At 39.0% G+C, this 25,505-nt stretch overlaps 1 protein-coding gene across 9 annotated transcripts; it reads left to right on the top strand.

Moving 5' to 3' along the window:
* On the top strand, positions 1 to 25,172 carry znf618 (zinc finger protein 618). Of its 9 annotated transcripts, none has more exons than XM_063889558.1 (16): positions 1 to 98; positions 274 to 356; positions 7,387 to 7,732; positions 8,580 to 8,657; positions 8,967 to 9,011; positions 9,262 to 9,312; positions 12,761 to 12,850; positions 13,303 to 13,383; positions 16,477 to 16,566; positions 16,818 to 16,907; positions 18,345 to 18,422; positions 19,241 to 19,285; positions 19,879 to 19,956; positions 20,970 to 21,128; positions 21,915 to 23,014; positions 23,368 to 25,172. In XM_063889558.1, the coding sequence occupies exons 3-16, from the start codon at positions 7,414 to 7,416 to the stop codon at positions 23,890 to 23,892; spliced, it is 2,829 nt and encodes a 942-aa protein (XP_063745628.1). In that variant the 5' UTR covers positions 1 to 98; positions 274 to 356; positions 7,387 to 7,413; the 3' UTR covers positions 23,893 to 25,172. The 9 variants fall into 9 exon arrangements, with proteins under 9 accessions (XP_063745628.1, XP_063745627.1, XP_063745632.1 ...); XM_063889557.1 differs by having other exon boundaries at positions 9 to 98; positions 267 to 356; XM_063889562.1 differs by lacking the exon at positions 1 to 98 and having other exon boundaries at positions 108 to 356; positions 7,387 to 7,678.
* The last annotated feature ends 333 nt before the right edge of the window (positions 25,173 to 25,505 follow it).

Genomic DNA, 25,505 nt, shown 5'->3' with positions numbered 1-25,505 from the left:
CTAATATACTGGCCGGCGCTGCAATTTCGGAATCTGCCCTTGTGTATGGCGGACGAAATTTCTACAGGAGGAACCGCAACATAAACCCACTGAACGAGGTAGAAAAAGAGAGCCTTGCATATACAGAAGTAGACCTCGACAAATTCATGATTCATTTCGCCATTACTCCAAAATGTAACGTAGCGTGTCGCGGAACGAAAAAACGCTGTGGTGAAAATTTGCCACATTTGGAATTTCTCATAACTAATTCCCAATTTTTTTTGGAGGAAACAGTTGTGCAGGCTGTCACCTCTGCTCGGGGAGGGAGGATTTCTGCAGCGGGGAGCCTGTTCGCATGAGCTGCATCGTTTTGGGAGGTATGTCAGACCGCTGTGTTTTCTTTTTTCTGATTTAGAAATCCTAAAATTTAGAAATTTCAGTAGCTGATGTTAAGTTTCAGCCCCCTCTATATAGCAAATGCTACCTGACAGTGTTTCGCACTGTAGCCAGCCACTGAACCAGGTGCAGGCTTTGAAGCAATCCGAAATAGTCCTAATCTGTTGATGTTTTTTGACTGAATTTTCGTAATGAAGTTTCCTTGTAACTGCTGACTAGTCGTCTCTGCAGCTAGTTTGTCCACATTTACCCCACATAGGTAAAGGCACAGTGTATATTCCGATACTGCAAAGGGACGGTAGTGGCAATATGAAGGACGACGAGGGGAGGAACAATCTGAAACACAAAAACCTCCTGCAGCCATGTTTTGTGAATTTTCCTGCAAATTTTGAGCAGAGCTTCGGAGTTTCTCCCCTGAAACTCACACAACGCTAGCGTTACTTTTGTCTGTATTTCAGGGCTTGGTAGGAATTGTAGACATACAAGAAACATACAACTGGAACTGTCGTCATGTCAAAATGGATTTCGAATTTTATTTTTTGGGAAGATAGAGGATTTTAATTCTGGGGTTCATTGGCGCCACCTGTAGGCAGTCATTTGGAGAAATTAAAAAAATTGTAATGAGACTAATTTTGAGAATTAGTTATTCATTTGAATGTTACGTTGTTAGACGCATGTCTTAATGCTGCTTAAGATTAATTGATATGATATGTAAATTATTCAAATAAGTTTAAATGTGCTGTTGTGCTTTTCATACTAATTAATACAAATTTACCCTTTTTGAAATGCTGCATTTAAAGCAGTCTACAAGTTAATGGTGCTCCTGTTTTGTTTTATTCATGTTGAATATGCTGGAGTTATTTCCCCAAACGTTTAAGCATTAGTTTGAAACAGTTTGTCAGTCTGTGACAAACAGATAAACTAAAACATATTCTAAATCCACCATGAATCTTTTAAGTCTAACACATTAACTACACATTTTCCAGTTTCTCATCATTCTTTTTGTGTTATGGTGGGTAAAGGGATATAATTGACTACTTTGTAAACATGGAACAATGTGGACTTTAATTTCTAGATGGAAAATGTGTAAGCGGAAAATATATTATCCAAAGTGAACTGAATAGCAGTGGAAGAAGAAGGAGCATGTCAGCATAATTTGAGGGCAGGAAAAACAATCACAAGCAGTGGCTCTACTGTTTATATTAATCCTGCAGACGGCAAACAGTTTCCCATCTTGCATGGCTTGCTTTTATTTTAATGTAAGGGAAACTGCGGAGGCCATTTTGCTGTGGGTAATTTTAATGCTGACCTTCATATCTGTATAAATTTAAAAGAGCTAGTGGAAATTGTGTGGTTGGTATGCAAAATCTCGGTGTAAATTCTGACCTTTGCTTGGAGTCTTATCAAAATGCAGGAGTTTCAGTTAAAGTACAGTGAAAGGAGGCAACCAGTGTCAGGGGTTCAATATGGTTGGATCACTCTGAGAGTGATGGGAATGTTTATATGCAGAATACCTGAATGACTGAGTAATAAGTTATAGAGCTCTCAGGAATAATGCTGCAATGAAGAACACCCTTAACCCTGATATAGTTAATGGAAAATGCATTCTGGGAGTGGTCTCATTTTAAGTCAGGTAAGAGGAATGCAGACTCATCTGTCTGTACTTAAAAGAACAAAAGCTTTGATTCACGGAGGATACTTAGAGCGAATAGTTTGGATGGAGAGGTGAAACCTGTCCCTCCAGGCTCTGATAAACACGACATGGTGAGGATCGTATCAAAGCCTGCTGTTGGTCCACTGTTTCAAACATAGTTGCTTTTTTAATTGTCATTAACTTAATACAGAGGTTCTAATTCTTCCGTTTAAAGGGTAAGCGGTGTTAGACAAACAATTCCTGTCTTTGATGTCATGCCAGCCATTTTCTTTGTTAATGTACTATGACAGATTCACAATTTGTGCTTAGATGTGTCTGAACAAATATGCATCCTTCCTAAACATAGTGAACATATTGCGTCGGTTCTTTTCTTAGTGGCATGTTGAAAATGTCTGAAAATGGTTTCACTTAAATTAGTCTCTAGGGAATGGCTTTTCAGGGGTCTGGGCTGGTGCATTAAAAAAAAATCTGTGCATTCTGCACATATTATTTCCTGCCTCTTCCTTTGTAAAAATGAACCTTATTGGTTTCATGAATAATGCATAAGGACGTCAATTGCGGCAGCAAGGAAAATTATGCTTGTTTACGTGCAGTGGTTATGTACAGAGAGGCTTCTTTTTTCTTTGACTATTTTCTGAAGGTAGAGCAGAGCCTGAGTAGCTTTTCTGAAAATACAAATTTTCAGCGAAGCAAATCTCATTTCTTTGAGTGAAAAGGGGAGGGGTGAAACTCCCGCGGGTTTAATGAATCCATAAATCACAATAGTGCCAGGTTTGCTGCGCCTGCGTCAGTGTGCAGTGCAATTTTGATTTTCATCAAAAATGTAATCTGCCAGCCTACAAGGGTTTAGCAGCAGACCGGATGCCGCCCTGAATTTCTAATTTTAGGGGCCTGATCTTTCAGGATTTATTTTTGTATAATTCAAGTCTGCTTTTCAATATCTCTTGTTATTAAATTTTAATTCGTGGCATTAACATATAGATTGAAAAGGTTTTTATGGGGCTTTTGAGTGTATGCTGATGGAATTTTACTAGACGACACAGTTTCTTTTTCCAGAGCATCACGGGTGTGTGTGTCTGGGGGGGGGGGGGGGGGTTATCCATTTCTCTGCATTATTGCTTTTTGAAATCATTGGTCATACACCATCTTGGAATACATTTATTACAGAGGACAGAAAAATGTGCATTTGATTAAAGAAACAGGGAAAGCAAAGCATTTAGTGTAAAACAGGTTTTGGTCCACCCCTGCTCCTCCACTGACTTTGCTCTGGATAATACAAACATGCAGTGAAAGCAGTGATTGAAGTGACCCCCACCATCCCCCGTTTTAGCTGATTCCTATTTTTAATCCCTCACAGAGTGGAAACATTTTCATGAGCCTTAAACAAATTTGTGTTTTATATTTGGAATCTCTATTCCAGTCTACTTAACATGCAGAGCACAGAGACTTTTTTTTTTGGCCATGCAAGGTACAATTCAAAGTAAGAAGTCTTTCCAAGTTAGAGCACTAGATTTCTTTATGGTTTAAACAAGCGCAGTGATTGATTTACTTCATTATTCAGCAGAGGCAAACACAGCACTGCCCAAATATAGGCCAATTATTTTAAGTACCTCGACAAAGAGCTGAAATCTGAACAGAGGTATGTCCTAGAGATGTTTTCCTTATGCCTAACCTCCTTATTCTTGATACATTAAGCACACTACTGTAATATATTGTTGTTAATATGCATGCATTGTCATTTAATACGCAGCTGTTCCAAACTCATTTAATAGATTGACATAAATCACAATGCCACATACCTCTTCTTACTTTAGTGCCTATTACTATGTTAGCATCAGTAATATGCAAATAGCCTTTAATGCATTTATTTAGTATATTTCCTTGCCTTTTATTTTAGTTGGTTTATGTTGTGCTTTATTTGTCGGGAACATCAAGCAAATGTGCATCTGCTTTAGATTTTCGTTCTGCATGGTGCAGGTTACAGCATATCATAAGCCCCAGACTATGAAAGAACAGAAGGCCAGATGGCTAATTTTGCATTTTGACTTTAATTAGAGGAAAACGGGTCCTTTCATATGTCCAGGGCATGCATTTAAAAAGTTGCTCCGGGAATATAAAAGTGGATGACTAAGCGATTGGTCTAATTCAGATATTCATATGTCTTTGTCTTAATGTATTTGATTACAGACGTCAAAAGTCAGTTAATTGAGCCATTATTTAATTTCCACCCACTGATTCCTCTCAGTTTGTGCTTATTGAGCACTCTGAGTACTTATGTTAGCATGTTATGATACATTGTGTAAACAGTGACTCTTTTTGTAAGTTTTCTAAACTAATACAGTGTAATTAACAGTGCTGGAAGAAATACTCTGATCCTTTGCTAAAACAATAACAATACAAAAACGTACAAATACCACATTAGAGGTTCCTGCATTCAGAAGGGAAATTGTAAAATTGTTTTCCGCAAAATATAATTATCAGATGTAAACGTACTTCATCTTTTTTTCTTCTTTTTTAGGTAGCATTGTAAGGTAGCTAATCAAAGCGTAGCTAGTTTGAACTACTCTTTATACATCATATACGCCAGTTGTTTCCAACTTACGATTCAGGACCCTTTAGGGCATCTGACATACAAGAAATTTGACTTGGGAAATGATTGTTCGGAGTGGAAAGAATTTGTTATACAAAGATCTGTTTCAATTTGTTGTCGGACATAAACAATAACAAGTTTTCCTCTTTGGACTACCAACAGTTATTTAAATGAAACCATGTGAAAAGTCGTAATGTCCTTTTAAACCAGACAATGTTATAAGTGAATTGAAATGGTTGGGAATCACTGGTTTAAACAATTTGTTGAATTTATTGAGCTTATTCTTTTACGTGAACTAGTTAAGTTAACTCATATTTTTAACATCTTGTCTGAAAGGTAGTCGATTAAAAGCATATAATAAACATTAGATACACAACAGAAGTACAGTAAAAAAAAAGAAGCAAGACCTTTTTTGAGGGACAGATTTAGAGTAAATCTACTTTGTTACTTTCCTCTAATGGTGAGAAATAATCGATCAACATCGAAGTTGAGGGTAAATATATTTGTGCTGTGTTCATTTCTTTTGGCTGTAGGTCAGGATGACAGCAGGCCTTAATGCATTGCTATTTGTATGCGTTAAGGGGTGGGGAGTGATAGACACTGTAGAACATTTTCATGCTATTGTAAATTCTGCCATAACAATGTCAGATACCTCGTTGCTGACTTTAGGATACATTCCCATAGGCTTCATTTGGAAAAGAAACAATAATAATAATAATGCTGAGACGGAGAAGCCTAGCTCTACTGTATTTTTTATGTCTTACTATAAAATTCTCACTCAAACACACTTTTTCACATAGTTTTGTCAGCAAGATAAAGGTTATGAAAATGTATCCTTTAGAACTCCTTTGAAAAAGACTCACTGACTAAATCATTTTGCCATAAACAAAATGGTTTTCAGTTTAGACTGTAGGTCTAGTTAAAATGGAAAATAGATGACACAATAAATAAAATGTTCCAGTATACCCTCAGTAAACATGACTGCTGCTCAGGGCTGAACCTTAACTTCTGCCGCACTGGAGTATATTTATTATATAAGTATAACTTGGCAAACATATCCCCACCCATAATCTTACATCATTTCTTTTCCATGAGTCAGGACATGCTAAAATTGAGTCCCTTTCACTCACAGGTGCTACTTATTCTATTGGATGTCATCTTTGTTTTCACATTCATAAATGTGTGTATCATGCCCGCATGGTTGTTTTGTGGAGCCTCTGATGCTGCAGACTGCAACGAGCATTTTAAAGGGTAATTTCTAGAGATACATCTAGACACAAACACCAGGAGAACTTTTGTCCTGTGTGTTCTGTAATACAATTCTTTATTACCGTAAAAATATATAAAAAGTAGTTGTTCCCTTCACTGCATATTCATTTCAACCATTACAAGAGTTCACTTCTACCCATAACACTTCAGTCCTAAGGCTTGAAAATAGAAAGCTGACCATTCAGGTAATGATGTCGCTGGGATGTAAAAGTTGGCACTGCTGCGTGACGATTAAATGGGCCACTAAGTTTGCTGACCCAAAATGTTTCTGTGCGAGTGCCTGCATTAAAAATGTACTTGTTGTTAACACATTTCAAGGGGTTTCGTTTATCCATAAGATAAAAAGTAATGATGCATCCAAAAATATTGTCAAAACTGTTCTAAAATTGTAACATTAAGTTTTAACATTAAATGAAGTAAACGAGACGTTATGAATAGTCACTATTTGAGATTGGCTGTTGATTTGTCCACACAAATGAACATTGCACACTTCTTAAAAGTATAACATGAAATAGTTCCTTTTTTAATGTTACTACACAAAAGATTCACACAGGTAATTCCTTGAAGCTGTATGCCTTATGTTGGAAATGCCATTAAATGTTTAAAACGTAAATACACCAAAAGAGAAATTCATTCAACATATCCTGCAATGAACACGACTACATTTGAAAGAGTATGGATTGAATCTGAAAAATGCTAAAAGATCAAATGAAAATGTTGAAAAAGCTTGAATAGAAATTTTACCCATTAAATGTATCGTCTGATTATATTTATTTATGACTCATCATTTCCAATTGTGTGTTAAGTCTAAAATGTAATGTTTAAGCTTGTCCAATATAAAGTTTCTAGACAATCAATCAAACACACGCTTGCACAACCTCCATGCCCGTTATTGCACATCATGTAACGCCTGACCTCCCTCGCTGATGTTTTTTGATCCCGTGTCATCAGAAGTAAGTTGTGTTATGAAAGGCTCGTTTTTGGCTGTATTGGTACGCTATTATTAGAATACCAATTCCCCCTCTTTCCATAATATCAGTCATCCTGGCATAACTCTTGCTTTGCATGGTTGCATTTTGAGAACATTCTCTTGACAAAGCCTTTTACAGTCTTGTGCTGAAACGACTAGTTGTGTAATTTGGATAGTTGTGAAATTACAGTATTGGGGCGCCACTGAGTAGTGGAATTCATGCCATCAAAGGACACTTTTTAAGAGTAAAGCCACTCTGTCATAACAATAACACGTCTTGGAATCTCCCTTTTAGAATATTAGGGTTTTAAACCTGAAATAGAGGGGTGGTTGTCTCACTTTTTATAACACTTTGAATAGTTTTCAGACGCAGATGACAAGAGAACCTTTTTTTCTTGATAATGGATTTGCTGCCATGTTGGTTTCAAAATAACCATGCAGTGCTGGTATTGTGCATTGATGCCATTTGTTGGGTAAAGTAGTTGTAAGTAAAGTCTTTGTCCCTTTCTGTTTATTCCCCTGGCACAGAAGCACGGGCTCAGAGGAGGCGGAGTCATGAGTGCACAAGAGGCACCCAATCCTGTGCTGGAGCAGGTGGACGGTGGCACTGCAGCCCCAGATGTTCCCTCACCAGCCTTAGTCACAAAGCCCAAGAGTCCAACTCCACCACCCATCATCATCACAGTGAAGAAAGAGCCCGGGACCTCAGAGACGAGTAACGGGAAAGTGGGTGAAGTCAACCCTGCGGAGATCTGTGTTGTCATTGGAGGAAATGATGGGGGGGCGAGTGGAGTGGGATCCCGTAGAGCTCAGACCGAGGGTATGTTTGCCCTAGGTACTCCTCCTCCAACGAAGAGCACAGACTCATGCATAGGTGTGTGGATATATACATGAATACACTCATTTTCTGACTGCAATCTTGTCTGGTGTCTCTTGACCCTGACCTTGCATCTTTCCTGACAAAATAACAGACTTCACGTTATTCAAAAAGTATGTAAAAAATGTAGAAGCTTTGCCATGGTTACTAACAACAATCCACACATTTTGCTGTTTTTTTTTATGGAACTTGTTTCTACGGAATAAATTGCCTCTATGAAAACTATTGACTGCAAATTGTTGCCTTTTGAATGTTTTTAATGAAGTTTTTCAAAGCCTGTGTGCACATCTAAAATTCCATTGAATTTGGAAGTGTTGGATTGGCTTCTGAAATCTTGAAGGGTCACTTCTGTGTTTTTCGACCTATACCGTAATTTAAGTTTGTGTCAAAATTAAATTGACATAGAGCAACAGACAGCATCCATTGTCTGCTTGGCTAAATAACAATGCTAACCTTAACATTATCTGAGGTCTCGAGGACAAACAAAATAAGAATCAATGTAATATGATAACAAAATGTTCTGTTTGACCATGATCCCGGTCTTGATGCCACTGACATTCATATTATATTTAATGAATTAAGCAGTTAGTTATTCTTCCCTCCAGTCAAAGCTGAATAAAGGTCTTATCTCTTTAGGGTTCAGTAAACATGTAATTTATTGTAAAATGTCAGTAGAAAATGGAGTTTACTTTGAGCTTTAGAAGATTAATTGATTATTGTTAATATTTTGGGTACTTTCAGAAGTATTGGACGATGTATATTCAGTCTGTATATCTGAGAAAATAAATGAATCTGAAATGTGTGTGCTCCTGATAATACCATTAATTTTTGATTTGTCATGCAGGTTCCTATGTATGTGGGGTCTGTGGGAAGAAGTACAAGTATTATAACTGCTTTCAGACACACGTCAGAGCACACAGAGGTAAGACATTTAAAAACATCTCTATTGTCTCTAAGCAAAAAAATAACCGACTTCGAGTGTTTTTCCCCTTTTGGACTGTATCGGCCTCAAATGATTCACTTCCTCTAAATGAGTCATGCTTGTCCTGTTTTGGCTAGGAATCGTATTTGATTTATTTATTTTAGATTTTTGGCCTCAGCATTGATTTAATGTGAGATAACAATTTTAGCAGTGGTGCGAAGCTGCGAGCAGATGTGAGCTCACATTCATGTATTCACTGATTTCTCTAAGGCTGTCTGTCACCCCCCACCCGCTTCTTTTCCACTTTAGAATCCGATACCATGGTTGCAGATGGTCTACCCCAGACTCCCAACAGTGAGTACACATTTGCACACCCGACCAGTGAACACACAAGTTTAAAAGCATGTCAGCACAAGCTGTTTATTTCCTACCTGGCTCATTTAACACACATTATGTTTCACTAGATATATGTTAGCTTTAAATGAAACTGGATAAAAACAATCCACTACATCTTATAGCTGAAATTACCTTTGTCTCTATTTGAATTAGCAGACTTAACCCCATATTATTTACCCTCATTGTCCCCCTTCCTCTCTCCCATCAGTCTTGTCTCCTCACTGTAGCCGCCTTCCCATAGGTGACATCCTAAAACCAGGTACCTATGAGGCAGCATCCGACTTTACCTCAACATTTCTGGCACAATGATGTAATGTGTGGACCGAATGTTTGAAATATCACAATGTTGTTTGTCTAAGAGCGTCAGTTCCTCTTATTTGAGGGAGGATAACCTGAAACTACGTCTAAAAGTAAATGCCAGCCTGCGGGTTCGGGGATGTTGCTCTTTTTATTCCATTGTATACCAACTGCCAGGGCCTGTGTTTATCAGGCATCTAAAAATCACTCCCAGGATTCACGGTGAAAGTTTGATTAGGACTAAAAATACTCCTACCTCAGAGTAGTACTTGAGAGTTATTTATAAAGCATCCTACAGACACTCCCAACCATCATTACATGAACGTGCACGTCGCTTAAAGGAAGCAGTATCTACATAGCAGGGAGGAAAGAAAGACTCGTCCTGATGCAGACAGAACTACAGTCATTTGTTTTAACTGCATGAGGAAAACAAACAGTGTAACCAAAAGCTCTGTGACTGTAACCGGTCGGCCAGAGAGGCTTCTTGGCCAAAACAAACAAATCAAAAAACTCAAAGGATTTCTTTGAATTGCATTTTTGGTTGACACCAAATACTTAGACTTTATATTTGAGAGCATGACAATTCATAAGATTTATTCAATACAACCCACACAAATGTCAGCAAGTACAGATAAAACAAGTGGAGGCAAAGTGTGACTTGTTTTATTATCAATGAATGAATATAGAGAAATACATAGACTGATTTTCTCTAAGAGGAATAAAATTGGTGCTATATTTTGGTGTTCAAAACAATGTTAAAAGCTCAGGTTTAGGACATCACAGGGAAGAGATGGGATTATTATAACCTTGACTTTAAGCCTGCTTAACACCAGACTATTTTTTTAATGATTGGTTACTATAGCAACATTCTCTGGATCATTGCTGCATTTTAAAACCAAATGAGGGAAATTAATCCAGGAAAACGCATAATAAGCTAAGATTTTTCCAGTTAGTATGGCTTGTAAAATATCCCTCTGTTGAAGTGTGGGCACAGGAGCATTCTGAAAAACAGGAGAGTGTTGTGTTGGTTGAGGAGAGTATTTTGGGAGCACAACTCAAACAAACTTTGAGTAGATCTGACTAAGTGGGTGTTAGGGCCAAAAACAGCCCTGCGTTTTACAAAAAAAAAAATTGAGGGATTGGTAGGGGGGTGTAGCTTCAGGTACCTGTTGGAAAGTAGAGTGTGAGGCAGGAAGTGTAGTTTGATTTATGGAACATGGATCTATTAAAAATCATCAGACACACAAACACTGAACAGTATAATACTATTGGACAGGGTTTCACATTTGTCATATCTGATTGTCCAATGCAATGATTTGCCAGATGTCCTTGCATTTTCTATTTCAAATTAAAACCCCCATCATATTGATTGTGAAATCAAATGTAAAATGGATTCTGCATTCTCAGTTTTCATTGAACGTGTAGGCAGTATGCAGCTTAAACTAGAGAATGAAAGTGCAAACTGTCCTTTGGCATTTGAATGTGAAATATGTGATGGTTTTAGCGTATCAAATGATAGTGAATTTTAAATGTCAGTTTGCATTTTCATTTGAATAATTGCAAGACTCTCCTAGGCTTGTTTTTCTTAAAAGCAGTGGGCAACTTACAACATCCAATCGCTTGCATTTTTAATGAAATACCCAAATCAAAGGACACTCAAGGTTGAAATATCTTTTGAGCTTGTTAAAAAGCCACAAGAGAAAAAAATGGTCTGTTTGGGTCTTGTTTTGTCACATCACTATCCTGTGTATTAGCCAGTGCACACCCAAGCCCAACCTGCTAACATCCTGCATCCATAACCAATGATCTATGTCGTAACTTATTGATTTACTCAGAATGTGTGCTCACCTATGCTTGGAGCAATCAGGTTACGTGAGCTTAATTACACCGAGACATGCCAGGAAGTCACTAATTTGTAGAAAATAGTTTTAATCACGTCAGTTGGTGGCAAAATGATAGAATATGTGTTGGAGCCTTGAGGTGTTATACATGCAATTACAGTTTGGCACCCTAATAATCACTTTTGTAGCTGTGTTTCCTTGTGACCAATTAAGCATATAAACTGCTCGAATGCTTTTTTTTTTAACTAGGTTTCCAAAATATTTTTCCAGCATCAATTTTGATTGTGAAGAATGTATTAGATATTTAAAATATAAATACAGAGCAGAATATTTTGTTTTCTGCTGTAATGTATTTTGTACAGTTTAAAGGCATCTTTGTAATAACCCTAGGAATTCACCAGAGGAAGCAGCTGATTGAATTATCAGTATCAGAAGGAAGTTGAGAGAAATTCAGAAGTTGCTAAACAATAAAACATTTCTCACATGGGTGTGAAGGGGAGGGGCCTTCTGCTGGGGCAGCACAAGTCATATTAAGGAGCAAAGACTAAATTAGAAACTACCAGAGAAAGGAGGATTTGTCTTGCAGTTTCTGTATGCCGTGCTGTTTACACAACAGATCGGCATCAGACGGGACTGGTGTACCAGGAGGCACTTAAAGTGTTCTTAATTCTCAACAGCCACTTGGCTGCACAATGCTTCCCACTGCAACACAATTAGCAATAGCAGACCAATCAACCTGCATCCCTTTTTGTCCTTTCACTCTTATACTTCTACAGACATGTCATGACAAGTTGATAGACTTCTGATCATGGAGCAACATGGAAATGCATTTGGGTGAAAACACTTTTAGATTAGTATTCTTGATCAAAAATCATTGCTAGGAGTATCTAGAATCAAGATCTAAATAAAAATGGAAAGACAATTTCCCATTTAATTCTTAAGCCCTCTACTTTATATTCTACTTAAAACTATTTGAATTTCATTCAAATTTCAAATGCCGCTCTAAAGTAATTAACATTGTTTTGCATACACAGATAACATTTTTTTTGTTTTGTTTGTGTGAAGATGTCACTCTAAACTAAAATTAATCAAATCATTATTACCCATTCTATCACTTTCCCCCCAGGGATTCATCTTCCTATTTGTCCTATTTATCTAATCTCATGTAGCCTCCCTCTGTGTGTCAGTCCCGATGCAGTCAAGGATTTTCAATCAATGAATTTCAAGCACATTTGTTAAGTAATTTGTCTTTTTTTTCTCTAATGCACAATGACTTAAAACAGGACTATTTTTCTATGGCAGAATGAAACCGAATCTCTATACATTTAAACGTATGTGTTCTTGGGCTCCGTTAGTGAAAATGTAGTCGCTGTACCAGCAATGGCTCCTTCAATCTGGTCATTTTTTAGCTTTGCACTGTCCTCTGTACTGTACACTTTACACCAAAGCAATGTATCTCTACTATAATTAGGTTATTATTTACCCAGTTTCCAAAAAATACTGGTTGTCAGTTTCAGTAAAATCCATCCTTATAAACAATGTTGTTTTCTCTCTATCTTTCATCTGCAGATAGCTTCCGTTACTCCTGTGACATCTGTGGCAAGAAGTATAAATACTACAGCTGCTTCCAGGAGCACCGTGACCTGCATGCAGTCGATGGTAACGTGGAGTTTGGACACTTTGCATGGCAATTTATTTTTTCTTTGACACCTCCAAGACTTGATCTGGAAAACCATTTAGAAGTGAACTTTCCATTTCACACTGTCACCAGAGTTTCTACTTCCTGCAGCAGCCTCAAAAGCTGAGTAGCATAGTAAGGAGGAGAAGTGTAACAAAACAACAGGGCCTTTTTGCAAGAAAAGAAAGAATAGACTATCTAATTAGCACAAAAATCAGACTCTAATAATAATCTGTTTTATGTAAAGCTAATTTCAAACAGACTAGTATTTCAGTTTAGCTAAATAAAATCCAATATTTCCAAATTTTCCCCAAAATGTCAATCATTTCAACTTCTTACTAGAATGTAAATTCAGACTAGGATGCCCTTTATTACTCTCTTACACAATCTAATCTCCCATTTCTTCCTCCCCTCACTCGCCCTCCTCTCCCAGATCCTTATGAACAGGTAGTGGTACCTGTGGACAGCCTTAAAGAAGAGGAGCCCGTTGAACCCTACCAGAAAATCGGACCAAGTAAGACTGTTTGATGCACTTACAGTAGTTAGTTCCACACATATACAGTGGAGGAAATAAGTATTTGATCCCCTGCCAATTTAGTTAGTTTACCCACTTTCAAAGAAATGAACAGTCTGTCATTTTTATGGTAGGATTATTTTCACAGTGAGACAGAATTTAGCAGTTTTTAAGAGAAGATTTATTTTTGGGTCTTTGGTCGTGATGTTTTCTGTCTGTGCCATACAAAGAGCCGAAAGATTTCCCATGATGCTCTTTGCCGAGCAGCGGCCTGCGAGGCGTAATGCTGGAGGTTTGGCGTCACCTTTGACCTAGACAAAAACAAAATCCAGAAATGTACATACAAAAAATATATAAATTAATATGCATTTAAATGGGGGAAATAAGTATTTGATCCCCTCGCAAAACATGCCTTAGGGCAGGGGTGCCCAACCTTTTTTGAACCAAGATCTACTTTTAAAATTGATAGTGTGTCGAGATCTACAAAGCCATATCGAAAGCCATAGCGTAGCCACAATTAATAGTGCACCTATATAATAACACAATTTTCTGACACAAAGATCAAGTTTTAACAATAATAATACATTTATTGAAGTAAATGTACGTCGTGCAAAGAATAAGCACAAGTAGGCTTAGGACTGGCCCGTAACAACACAACAACATACAACCCAATTAATACAATGCCTAATTTAAGTTGGAAAAGTGGTTCTCTACCTTAGTGGGACTTCTGGCACTGAGAGGAGGAAGCTAGTCTCTCATAGTCCGGACAGTAGGAGCTGAGTGCCAGCCGTAAGCAGGCCGCAAGGTGGTCATCAGTCATGGTGGATCTGTATTTTGACTTAATGATTTTCATATGTGAAAAGGCAGACTCACACAAATATGTTGATCCAAAAAGTGCAGTCAAATTCTTTGCAGTTTGTCTGAGGTTGGGGTACTTCTCTTTCTGCATTAGATTCCAGAATTGGACATTTGTGTCAGGTGTAGCTCTTGATTTGAGCTCAATGTCATTATTTAGTGTGAGGATCTCATTCTCAATAGCACCGCTATCCAGGTTGAAGAGTGATGCCACTTTGGACGTTATACAATTCACATCTGTATTTTTCGCAAATGGAAAACAGAAAACTGACAACAGGCTCAATGGATGCAAAGTCAGAAAAGCGCCTGTCAAATTCTGACAAGATGCTTTACACTTGATCATCATAACGTGCACTCTCAAGCTCCGCACAGTCTTTGCCCTGACGCTTAAGTTCTGTGTCCATGTGTGGAAAGTTCCGCAGATCACACTGTGGCAACCTGCTTGATAGCAGCTGTAACTTGCTTTTAAAGGTGTTCACAGAGCTGATCATGTTGATGATGTGTTTGCAGCTCTAGATTCAAGTTATTGAGCTTTTCAGTCAGTTCAGTAAGAAAGGCTGAATCCAATCTTCTAGCTGTGCATATTCAGCATGGTTTGAACGTTTCAGTAATTCTTTAATTTCGGGCAACAATTCAGAAAACCGTTCCAGAAATGTACCTCTGTGTGTGCGGCAGCAGATCTGTGTGTTCTGCACCTGGTCTCCTCCAGTTGCGCATGGAATAATCGCCCCTGCAGATTCCTGGCCCGAACAGAACAGGCAATCTTGTTAGCCACATCATCACCTCTTTCATATTTAAAATCTTCCCGCACAACCCTTGCTGGTGAATTATACAATGGTAATTCAGGAAATCCGGGAAAGATTCAGACTGTTTGCACAATCCAATGAACCCAGCAGTACGTCCAATCATTGCTGGAGCCCCATCGGTTGTAATGGAGATGAGTTTGAAGAAGGGCAACTTGCTCTTACTAACGAATTCCATAAAAACCTGAAAAATATCTCTGCCTCTTGTGTGCCCTTTCAAAGGCAAAATGGTCAGCAGCTCTTCTTTTACACTCATTGTCGCAAACCATTCTTATGAACACGCATAGCTGAGCCACATCCACAGCACATGACTTATTTAACCGGTCCGTGGGAGCCTGAATTCTTGTTGGTTACAAGGGGATCGAATACTTATTTCCCCCAATTAAACGCAAATCAATTTATATCTTTTTTTTAAATGTAAATTTCTGGATTTTTTTTAATATTCTGTCTCTCACTGTTAAAATAAACCTACCATAAAACTCACAGACTGTTAATTTGTTTGTAAGTGGGTAAACTAACTAAATTGGCAGGGGATCAAATTCTTATTTCCTCCACTGTACCAGGGCAGGTGACAATTGCATACAGAAGCTTAGGCATCAAATTGCTAATTGCATTTTTTTATTTGTTAAACCCTTCAGAAGGAATAGATTAAATTGGGATCATTGGTAACTGTAATTTATTGTTTCCAAATTATTTGATTAATTTTGTTTAGGTTAAATTTCAATGACTATTTTAGAGAGGTAAATCTGACATATTTGCTCAGGGGGCATTAAAAGTCTAACTTGATTTTTAGGTTCTTCCGTCATTCATTTTCTTTAACATGGCATACATTTGACAGCTTGAGGTCCACCTGTGTCCAGTTCAGCACATTGGACACAGTTTGTAATAAACCACCTTAGCCAATAACACTACGCATATGAGCTAACTCCACACTGGAAAGGTTTCAGAACATGAGTCCAAAAGTCCTCCTTCGCAGGGGAAAAAGCACTCGCCCACCTCCGCAGAGACTGCGGGTCCGACCGACGGCAGCGGGTGTCCCTTCAAACTCAATTGGCAGTGTACGCAGGTGGGAAGCCTGCACTTGTCACTGCACTAATGACTTCTACTCATTGGGGGATAGGGTGAAGCTCGGCACACTTTGCAGGAGTGTTTTTATTTACTTCAGTATGAAAAAATTGCTAAAAGTAAGATTTTAATTGGGACAGCTAGGATTAGAATCACCAGCTTCGTCTTCTCCACTCTAGTAGGACATCTTGTTTTCTGCTTCCTAGTGAAATAACACACGATTAACCAAGTGATTCTGTTTCTTTAAGCGTTATTTAATTCAACACATTGAATCCCCCACACTTCACCTCAATTAATGTATACAGGTTTTACCACTTACGTGGATTTTTGATGAAATGAAAGGTTTGATTGTGTGTTTTCTTGTTTGCAGAAACTGGGAGTTATGTGTGCGAGTTCTGCGGGAAGCAGTACAAGTATTTCAACCCATACCAGGAGCACGTTGCTCTTCACACACCGATGGGTACGCCTGTTTATTTATCGCTTAAAGCCACAACATATAGGATGGGAACTTTTTTAAGCATTTCTGTTGGTTTCTACAAATATATCATCTTAAAAAAAGACATAGTGGAGGCACTGCCAACATCTTAATGCTATGTTTTCAGACGTTACAATGTTAAGTTATTGTGAAGCTCAACCGTATAGTCAGATTGGATGTCAATGGTCTAAATTGGAGCATTGAATTGTAATTGATTGTGAAAATCCATCCTACAGGCGCCTTTGATTTGAAGACATCTCGGGTACAGGAATGTGGCAGCATGGATATGAGTAAATTTGCCCCCAGCCAAACTGGTAAGATAAAACGTAAGTATTCTTTTAAATGATCCTACATATTCCAGTGGATTTTTTTGTTATAATGTAAAGCAAAACATTCAGGCCTCATTAGCTCATAATCCAAATGCTGATTCTTTGCACGCACGCATACACACACTTAAAAGCACACACCCACAGTCGTTTCATGCTCTGGATGGTGACTAATTAAAATTGGTAGCAATGTGTAGTATAGCAGTATGCTTTTTTATCTTTACCCAAGCATAATGCGTACACTTCATAAACATTACTTTTATTTTTGGTGATGTAGAACTTAAATGCTTTTTAAATGGCTGAGATTGTCAACTGGACAAAATGTAATATTGTTTGAAATGAGTCGGGTCAAAATTGAGATTGATGTTGATAAAACGGGGAAAACAACCCAGGGAAGTTGATCAGGAACTAAACACCTATCGCCTGCTCTGTTGAATAATGTATTTTTGAAATGGCAGTGTGACTCCCGCCCACAGGACCACAGAATAGCAGTCAGTGGGTTCACTCAGATATTGGCGGCTGGGTTTGAGGGCAGGGACAGTCACAATAATATCGCAGGCATGCTGTGGCGGCGTGAGTGAAATTCATATGAGCCTCACGATGGCTCAAATATGTTAAACCTGAACCGGATCTGCTATAAGGTTCTGGGTCACCTTCCAGTGTATTTGTGGTAACTCTGCTGGAGAGTGTTAGCCTCTAGGGAGTGGTTAATTACACTTTTAATTTTCATATTACTGCTTTTTTATTTTATTACCACCAGTACCTTAAAAACATTACAAATTATGTTCAAAAACAATGAATCGAAATTGAATACAGGTCCGCACAGATGTTCTATTGATAAAATGGTAATCTTTTTACAGTTTTATCCAGTAAAATACACAAACAAATAAAACCTCAATTAAATACTTTTTGTTTACTTCAACAAAGTAAAATCCAACACTAAGATCTGCATTTTATAATTTTTAACATATCACATTTAGTCTTTCTTCATAAATTGTAGGCAATTTCAGCTGCATATCTTCACCAGCATTATTTTCCTGCCGTCATATTTTATAGATTTTCTTCAAAGTGGTGCTAATTTTTGTGTTGCATGACCCCCCCCCCCCCCCCTTCTCCATCTTTCTGCGCTCTGCCATAAATAACTGTTTAAAGCATGGCACACACATCTAAGAAGTGGGTCAAAAAGATGGAATGAAGAGGAGGAATTAAAACCATATTTAAATGTAATGCGGACATTTGGCTCCTTTTGTCAAGGCTGTTAGTGTGATTGATTTGAATGCCCCAAACTAAAACTGAGATTAATAAATCGCATGTCATTGACTTTTTCTCTCTGTAGTAACTTTTGTTTTGGTTTAAGTAGTTAATCAAGAATATTATCCACATGTTTACACCATGGCCATTTCACTCAGTGTTTCTCCTTTTTGTTTTTACCTACAGACATTCCATTCAGGCGGAAACTGGAAAGTGCAATTCAGTCTAGTCTGGTCGACACAAACAGTTCGCAGAATTCAAGCGGTGAGCACTGATGCACTTATTTTATCTGGAGGTGTGTGTGTTTGGCAGGAAATGTATCATTTCTGATCAATCAGTAAAAGGTATTTTCAGTCCTGCTAAACAGCAGGTGTGTGTCAGTGTCAGTATAGATGGAAACAGTGCTTCTGCAAACATTGTTTTGTTTGCTGCTAATGCCTGGGCTGAAAATTGAGATGGAGGGGGAGTAGAAGGTGTAAAGAGGTTTATGTGACCTACCTTGCATCAATTGTTACTATATAAAACTCAAGTCCATGAACTCTATTATTATTATTATTTTTGTTATTCCGCTCCACACTCGCACAATTACAATTGAGACCTTGTTGAATACCATGTTGCTCTTACAATAACATTCAAGAGCGGTAACTTAAAAAAGGGACTCAGAAGCCCTAAAAAACATGTTTAGCTTCTGTCTTTAAGCTGGTTTCCTACAAAACACAAGATGTTCTACAAAAGTTGCAATAGTCTTGTTTGTTTCTCATTAGAGTTTTCTGTCTGCTCTGTTTTTTATTTGCTAAAAAAGAAATTCAGTTTGAATGGTGCTGGAATCAATCGATACATCCTTGGCATCGATGCAGTATTTAAATTGCCCGTATAAGGTTTACATAATCACTGATAAAGAATTCTGTAAGGTTTTGGTACGTTTGAAACCAATCAATATAAAAAAAAGAGTTTTCTTTTGCAAATCCCGTTGTTTTTTTAAAGACACTGACTGAATAAACAACAGAGTGATTAAATAAACAAAATGAAAGCTTGAGAACCTCCTGTGTCTGTGGCTTTATCTCCCTCCCTGTCCTCTGCAGGAACTCCGAGCCCTCTGGTGGCCAGCGCCTTCTCTACAAGCCAGAGTGAGTCCAGCCCCACCTACCTGCTCACAGCAGAAAATATTCATCCTGCCTTCTCATTCCACCTTTCTTTTTTTTCCGTGCATGCTTTAATTTTTTGGGGCACTAATTGTTTCTCTATGATCCATTATGATTGAACAGATTTTCTGCATTTAGCTTCATTGTTTTTAGGCAGAACTTTAGCCATATTGCAAATCTGCATTGCATTCAGACTTACCTACCAAGGTTTTTTGGTAGACAACGATGCCTGGAAAAGCTGTTTCAACACATTTGTTATACATCTTTTATTTTGACATGTTCACAATGTGTGTATTATGTTTGTTGTTGTTTATGGAAAAGGGTTTTCAAACCAGGGACATTGACCAGCACTTTAATCCTCATATAGGCGCCCCAACATACACAATTTAGACTTTGATATTTATTTGTATTATTTGCAGAGTAACTTCTTTTTAAGTGCTGCTGCAAATTTAGTCACTTTAGGCCGTAATTATCACAAAAGCATGGATAAGTGAGGGTAGAGTGTGGACGGATGCACAGTGTATTCATTTATTTTCCAACAAAGCGTCAATGCACTTCTGGGCCTTGTGATTTTTTAGAACCCTACACATGTGGTGCCTGTGGCATCCAGTTCCAGTTCTACAACAACCTGCTGGAGCACATGCAGTCCCACGCTGGTGAGTCCACGACTACAGATGCATGATAAGCTCGACAGTGAAACAAATACAGAATGGGAACACACCCTCAGTGGCTGCAGTGTATGTGAACAGCTGTATGATCGCACATAATCCTCAATTGCGTATTGAGTCATAGGTGTTTAAACCTTGAGAATTTAGCCTATGTCTTTTAATGTTCCAAGACGTATATTGTTAAAATCACGGTTGTTGCAGATCTGGTTCTGGGGTGGCTGAATGCGACGCTCTTAAGTTTTGTTACTAAAGCTTTAGTGCATCATACATGTCCCATTTAATATACACAGTTGTGCTTTATCTACTTTTCAGATTAAGTATCCTTTAGTACATACAATGTCAGAAATAAAGACTAATTCCAAACTTAAGCAAACACATCCCAAAGTCATGACAGAATGACTCTTTCTGCTAACAGACTTATAAAACAAAATAAATCTTACAAATAGGAGAGCAAGCAAACACCCATATTCAGTTTTTATTTGATACATTACTAAAGGGCAGTTTGTTTACCCTCTTAAGCATGAATCATGTGGCCCGTCCCTGTATGCAGTTGGAAACACTATTTTCCACTGGACAGCCTAAAATACAGTTATCCAGGCTTGTGCAATGGATACGGAATACATTTACACTGATGATGATATCTTACTGTTTGGCTTTGCCCTTGGGTCCTTGCTTTAGAATTATTGCTGTGAGACTGACCTCATTTAAAAACTGCAAGATTTGTGACTGATCGTATGTAAACACTGAGGAAACAAATCCGTCGCATATCTTTTCTTAATCTTGCTCTGCTGGTTTTGATGTACAAATGTAAATAATAGACTCCAAGAAACCATGTAATACATTTTTGCTGTCAACTATTTTTATTTGTTTGGTTATGGATCATCATTTTCCTTTCAAATCTTAACATTTTTCTAAGTTTGAAACGCTTATCATACTCTTATTCCATTAAAACTATAGAGTATTGTGGCCTCCGCCTGACGTTAATGTCTTTATCTCCTCAGCTGACAACGAGAACCACACCAAAGGGGAGTCTCCAAAATTCTCCTCAGCCTCCGTTCCTCCAGAGCAGCTGTGGAGAGGCTCTCAGGGTCCGGCTCATTCCGTAGTTAAACTACAAATCCAGCCTCAAAGTATCCCCCATAGGAACCACACTGTCAGCCGTAAGTACTGCAACCGCCTTCATACATCTCACACTGTGATAGTTACTGCACACCAGGCTCCCCCCTGAAAATGAGATTAGTGGATTCAGCCGTGGTTGACTTCTCAGTCGACCTGAAATGTAGTCGTTTTAGTCCGTCAGCAATATGTTTTTATTATGGCAGTCAAACAACCAAATCCTATTGGGGGAAAAAAAGTTTCCATTAGTTGTCCCACAAAGAAGACATTTTAATTGTAACAGCAAAGTATAAAGAGAGACGAAAAAAAATAGAACACTATTATATAAAAGACTTGACAATAGTGTGAAAAATAATATAATTAAAGAGTGTTTTAAAGCCCCTGGACTCTTTGTACAGTGTAATTGATAAAGCAATCTGCAATTGTATTAATGATTATTTTGGCCTTGCGTTTAAGACGCAAAACATATAACTGCAACATCCCTGCTTCGCTTTCTGCTGTAGGTAGGTAGTAATCCCCCACCCCCCCCTGTCAGACAGATAGAAAACATGGAATCATTATGTTTAATGACTTGTGAAGTTTTCTTTTGCATTAGAGCAATAGCAAGATAAATGGTGCTTAGTGTAAGTCAATCTGGTGTGTAAAACAAAGCCATGTTTGTTACCATTTCTTCATTATTCTCTGTGATTCTGTAGCTCATTTTCCCTTTTAAAGAGACTGTGTCTTTTCTGCCATTATATCAACATAAAAAGAATATCACCACTAATTATCTTTCTTGTCAATGTTTCACTCTGCTTTCCTGTCAACCCATCTGCTGTGCGCACTGGCAGACAATAACGGACTACCTGAGAAGGAACGACAGCAGGTGGCTGAGCGCCTCTTACGGGTAATGTGTTCAGATCTGAGCATGCTGAATGTGCTCAACAGCAAAGACTTCCTGAAGTTGGCACAGACCCTGGTGGATACTGGAGCCCGTCATGGTGCCTACTCCACCCGTGAAGCTTTCGGCAACATGAGTGCCTTGGCGCTGCGCCAGCTGCCCCGCATGTACAACCAAGTGAAAGTCAAAGTCACGTGTGCTCTCGGCTCCAATGCTTCTCTTGGCATCGCCGTTACCTGCCACTCCCAGACATCAGGCCCAGATGCTTGCTATGTTCTAACAGCCTACCAGGTGGAGGGCTCCAGACTGAAGCGCTATGTGCTCGGTGTGAGGGAGGCTGAGCTGAGGGAGGGGCCCGAGCAAGTCCACCACTGGGTTCAAAACGTGCTGTCTGAGTTTGTGATGTCAGACATACGCACCGTGTATGTTTCTGAGCCCAAAGCGTGGGCAGCAGGATTAGCGGGATCCCCACTGGGTGCTGGAGGTCGGAGCAAGGTGTGCTTACGATGCGCTGGGTGTTCACTCGGGGCAGTGGTCCAGGCTGTTCTTGGGAAGCGCAGCCTCCAGGCTCGAGGTCTTCATGAGTTGGCTGAGCTTCTGTCAGCGTGCCGAGATATCGCCTCCTCCACCACGCTGTCCCTTCGGGAGGAGCAGTACTTCAAAACATCCACAAGCACAACTGAGGACGGACCACAGGGCGGCCCTGCACAATGTCCCAACCCTCCTTGCTGGGATCGTACGGCTGAAGCTCTTCTTCAGGTCCATGCTCACTTTGAACAGATTTGCGAGGCTTATGGACGCAACAAGACCACGGCTCCACTCCTCCAAGGTCTCAACAAGCATCTGCTCGGTACACTGGCCTGTCTGCTGGCACCTCTGCGCCTGGCAGCTCTGGAGCTGAGCAGCCAGAGGAGACCCACCCTACAGCAGGTGCTTCCCGTCTACCTGCGCTTGGAGAAGTTCTTCACATCCAAAGCTGGAGAGGCAGGAACCGGCACGGCTAGCAAACTCTGCCACTACTTTCTCGAAGCACTTAAGGAACACTTCAAGGTACTAAACCATGATAACGTTTATTATTTAAGGTGCTGTCAAAATAAAAAGAATCATGTTATATACTGTAACAAATACAGATGGGTTTCTTTCTAAAATCTACTAATGCCAATAGATTTAGTTAAATTTTGCTTGAATACCATTGAATATCTGTACATTTCAACCAATAAAAATGTAGCAAACACAATCATAGATTTTACCAGACATTTGATGCCAACTTAAGAGCATTGTGGTACCAAAAATGATTGTTGCTTAGTTCCAAACCATACTAAAGAGAGCCTTGTTATAGGACAAATACATATGAAGAATTGGTTTTCAGAATAACTTGCATTGACATTTTTTTCTGTCACTAGGTGGAACGAGCTCACCAGGTTGCCATGGTGCTGGACCCGCAGGTCAAGCTGTGTTCGGTGCCCGCCTACCAACATGAAGACATAATCTCCCGCGCATGTGAAATGGCTGCTGAAAACAGAGATGGAGGTATGAGTGGAGGAGGAGGTGGTGAAGAGCGGGACACTGATGGCCCACCAACCCCTAAAATAAGCCGCATAGAGGGAGCGGGAAACAATGGGGGCATCATAAGGGGGACTTCCTCCTCTGGTAGTGATGAGAGCCAAGTGAGACAAGAGATTTTTCAGTACCTGGCCGAGCCTCTTCTCCAAGGCACACCTGACCTCTTCCAGTACTGGAGCTCAGCAGTGAACGAGAAGTTCTCCAGGCTTTCCCGTCTGGCCATGTGGCTCCTCGCTGTGCCCGCTGTGGGCATACGCAACGAATGTGTGACAGTGTGTGAGCAGAGCCTGGCTATGAAGAGGAGGCAGCAGGTTACCACTGAGGAAATGAACAAACTCATTTTTCTTCGCTCCAACATGGGCTAGGAGAGAAAAATCAACAAACCTGAATCAACCAAACCCTCACCTTCAACCAATGACTGAAGACTATTATTTATATACTGTAGGTTTAGACCAACTGTAAACTTAAATGTGTTAAATTACTTCTCATGACAGATATTTACAGGAATCTCACATTGTATACGTAGGTTGCAAACACCCATAACACAACACAGCTTATTACATTTTCTATAGGGAGAAAGACTGTTGTATATTACTGTGGACAAAATGTAGGGGTGGAACGGTAACCCTCAAAAGATTGTCTTGTTTGGTATGCGTCCCTTGGTTTGGGATGCAAATGTAAGCAGGATCAGTCTTATCATGGCCAGTGAATCCCTCCAGCCTAACGACTATCTGCTAACAGGCTACCATGCTGTTATTCTCACTGGATGGCAACATTTTCAGGTAAACTCAGATTTCACTACTTGAAACTATTGTCATGCACCTTGGAAAACATACACAGTATTTAAACAATGATCATTGTCATTGGTGTATGATAAAAAATTCAAGAAGTGAATTTAACTGCCACTGCACCTCTGATTACTAAGTATAATAGGTTTATTATTTATTATCACATATCACTGAAACTCTTCATTTCAACATATTCAGCCACAGGAAACTCTGAGCTAAATGTTTGCAGCTAGTTTGAAGGTTGCTTCAGTGGCCTAAAAATGTAGCTTTGGATCATTTGCATGCACTGCATGCATTTTTCCTTCAGAAGGGTAAAAAGCTGATGAAACATTCATAAGGAGGTTATGCTTACCCTTTTTGTTTGTTACAGATTTTTTAAAAAATCACCAATGGTTGGTTTTTGCTGCTGGATATGCAAGGAAAATGGCTAGATTTTCAAAGAAGGGACCATTTTTAAACTAAATAATGTTAATATAAACAGTTTTTCTAAACATGCATCATATTAAGCATATTATACAACAGTTCCATCCAGCCTAACCATGGCTGGGTGCCACCAAAAGGTAATTAAATAACATTCTGTATTTGATAAATATATCTTACATCATCATTTAATAGCTGATGTTATATCCTAGCTTGTAGGCCAGTCAATGCACAATAAAGACATCGAGGCCATTTTGTGTGGCTTTATGATAGTTTCCGGTGCTGGTACTCACTCACATCAATCGGCTCTGTGAAAAGAGACATCAATACCTTTCTTTATACCGGAGACATTCTGTCTGTGCATCGTCCTCAGATAAACAGCGGTAATGTTATTAGTTTGGTAAGCTTCTGCGCAAGGACTTAATTTATAATTGCAAAAACCCTGTGTGTGTGTGTGTGTGTGTGTGTGTGTGTGTGTGTGTGTGTGTGTGTGTGTGTGTGTGTGTGTGTGTGTGTGTGTGTGTGTGTGTGTGTGTGTGTGTGTGTGTGTGTGTGTGTGTGTGTGTGTGTGTGTGTGTGTGTGTGTGTGTGTGTGTGTGTGTGTGTGTGTGTGTGTGTGTGTGTGTGTGTGTGTGTGTGTGTGTGTGTGTGTGTGTGTGTGTGTGTGTGTGTGTGTGTGTGTGGCTTAATTAGAAAGATAAGAACATCATTATTATTTTATTTATTCTTTCCTCATCTAATAGCATTGTCTTCCTCATGTGAGCTACATC

This window comes from Eleginops maclovinus, chromosome 8, assembly GCF_036324505.1.
Source record: "Eleginops maclovinus isolate JMC-PN-2008 ecotype Puerto Natales chromosome 8, JC_Emac_rtc_rv5, whole genome shotgun sequence".
Lineage (NCBI taxonomy): Eukaryota > Metazoa > Chordata > Actinopteri > Perciformes > Eleginopidae > Eleginops > Eleginops maclovinus.
Note: the sequence above shows the minus strand (reverse complement) of the source record. Positions and strands in the feature narration are given on the sequence as shown.

Bases quoted from the DNA above. Each gene is read 5' to 3' on its own strand.
- znf618 (XM_063889558.1), top strand. From the start codon at position 7,414: ATGAGTGCACAAGAGGCACCCAATCCTGTGCTGGAGCAGGTGGACGGT. The intron at 13,384-16,476 runs GTAAGACTGTTT...TCTTGTTTGCAG, and splicing joins CTACCAGAAAATCGGACCAA to AAACTGGGAGTTATGTGTGC. The intron at 19,957-20,969 runs GTGAGTCCACGA...TTATCTCCTCAG, and splicing joins GCACATGCAGTCCCACGCTG to CTGACAACGAGAACCACACC.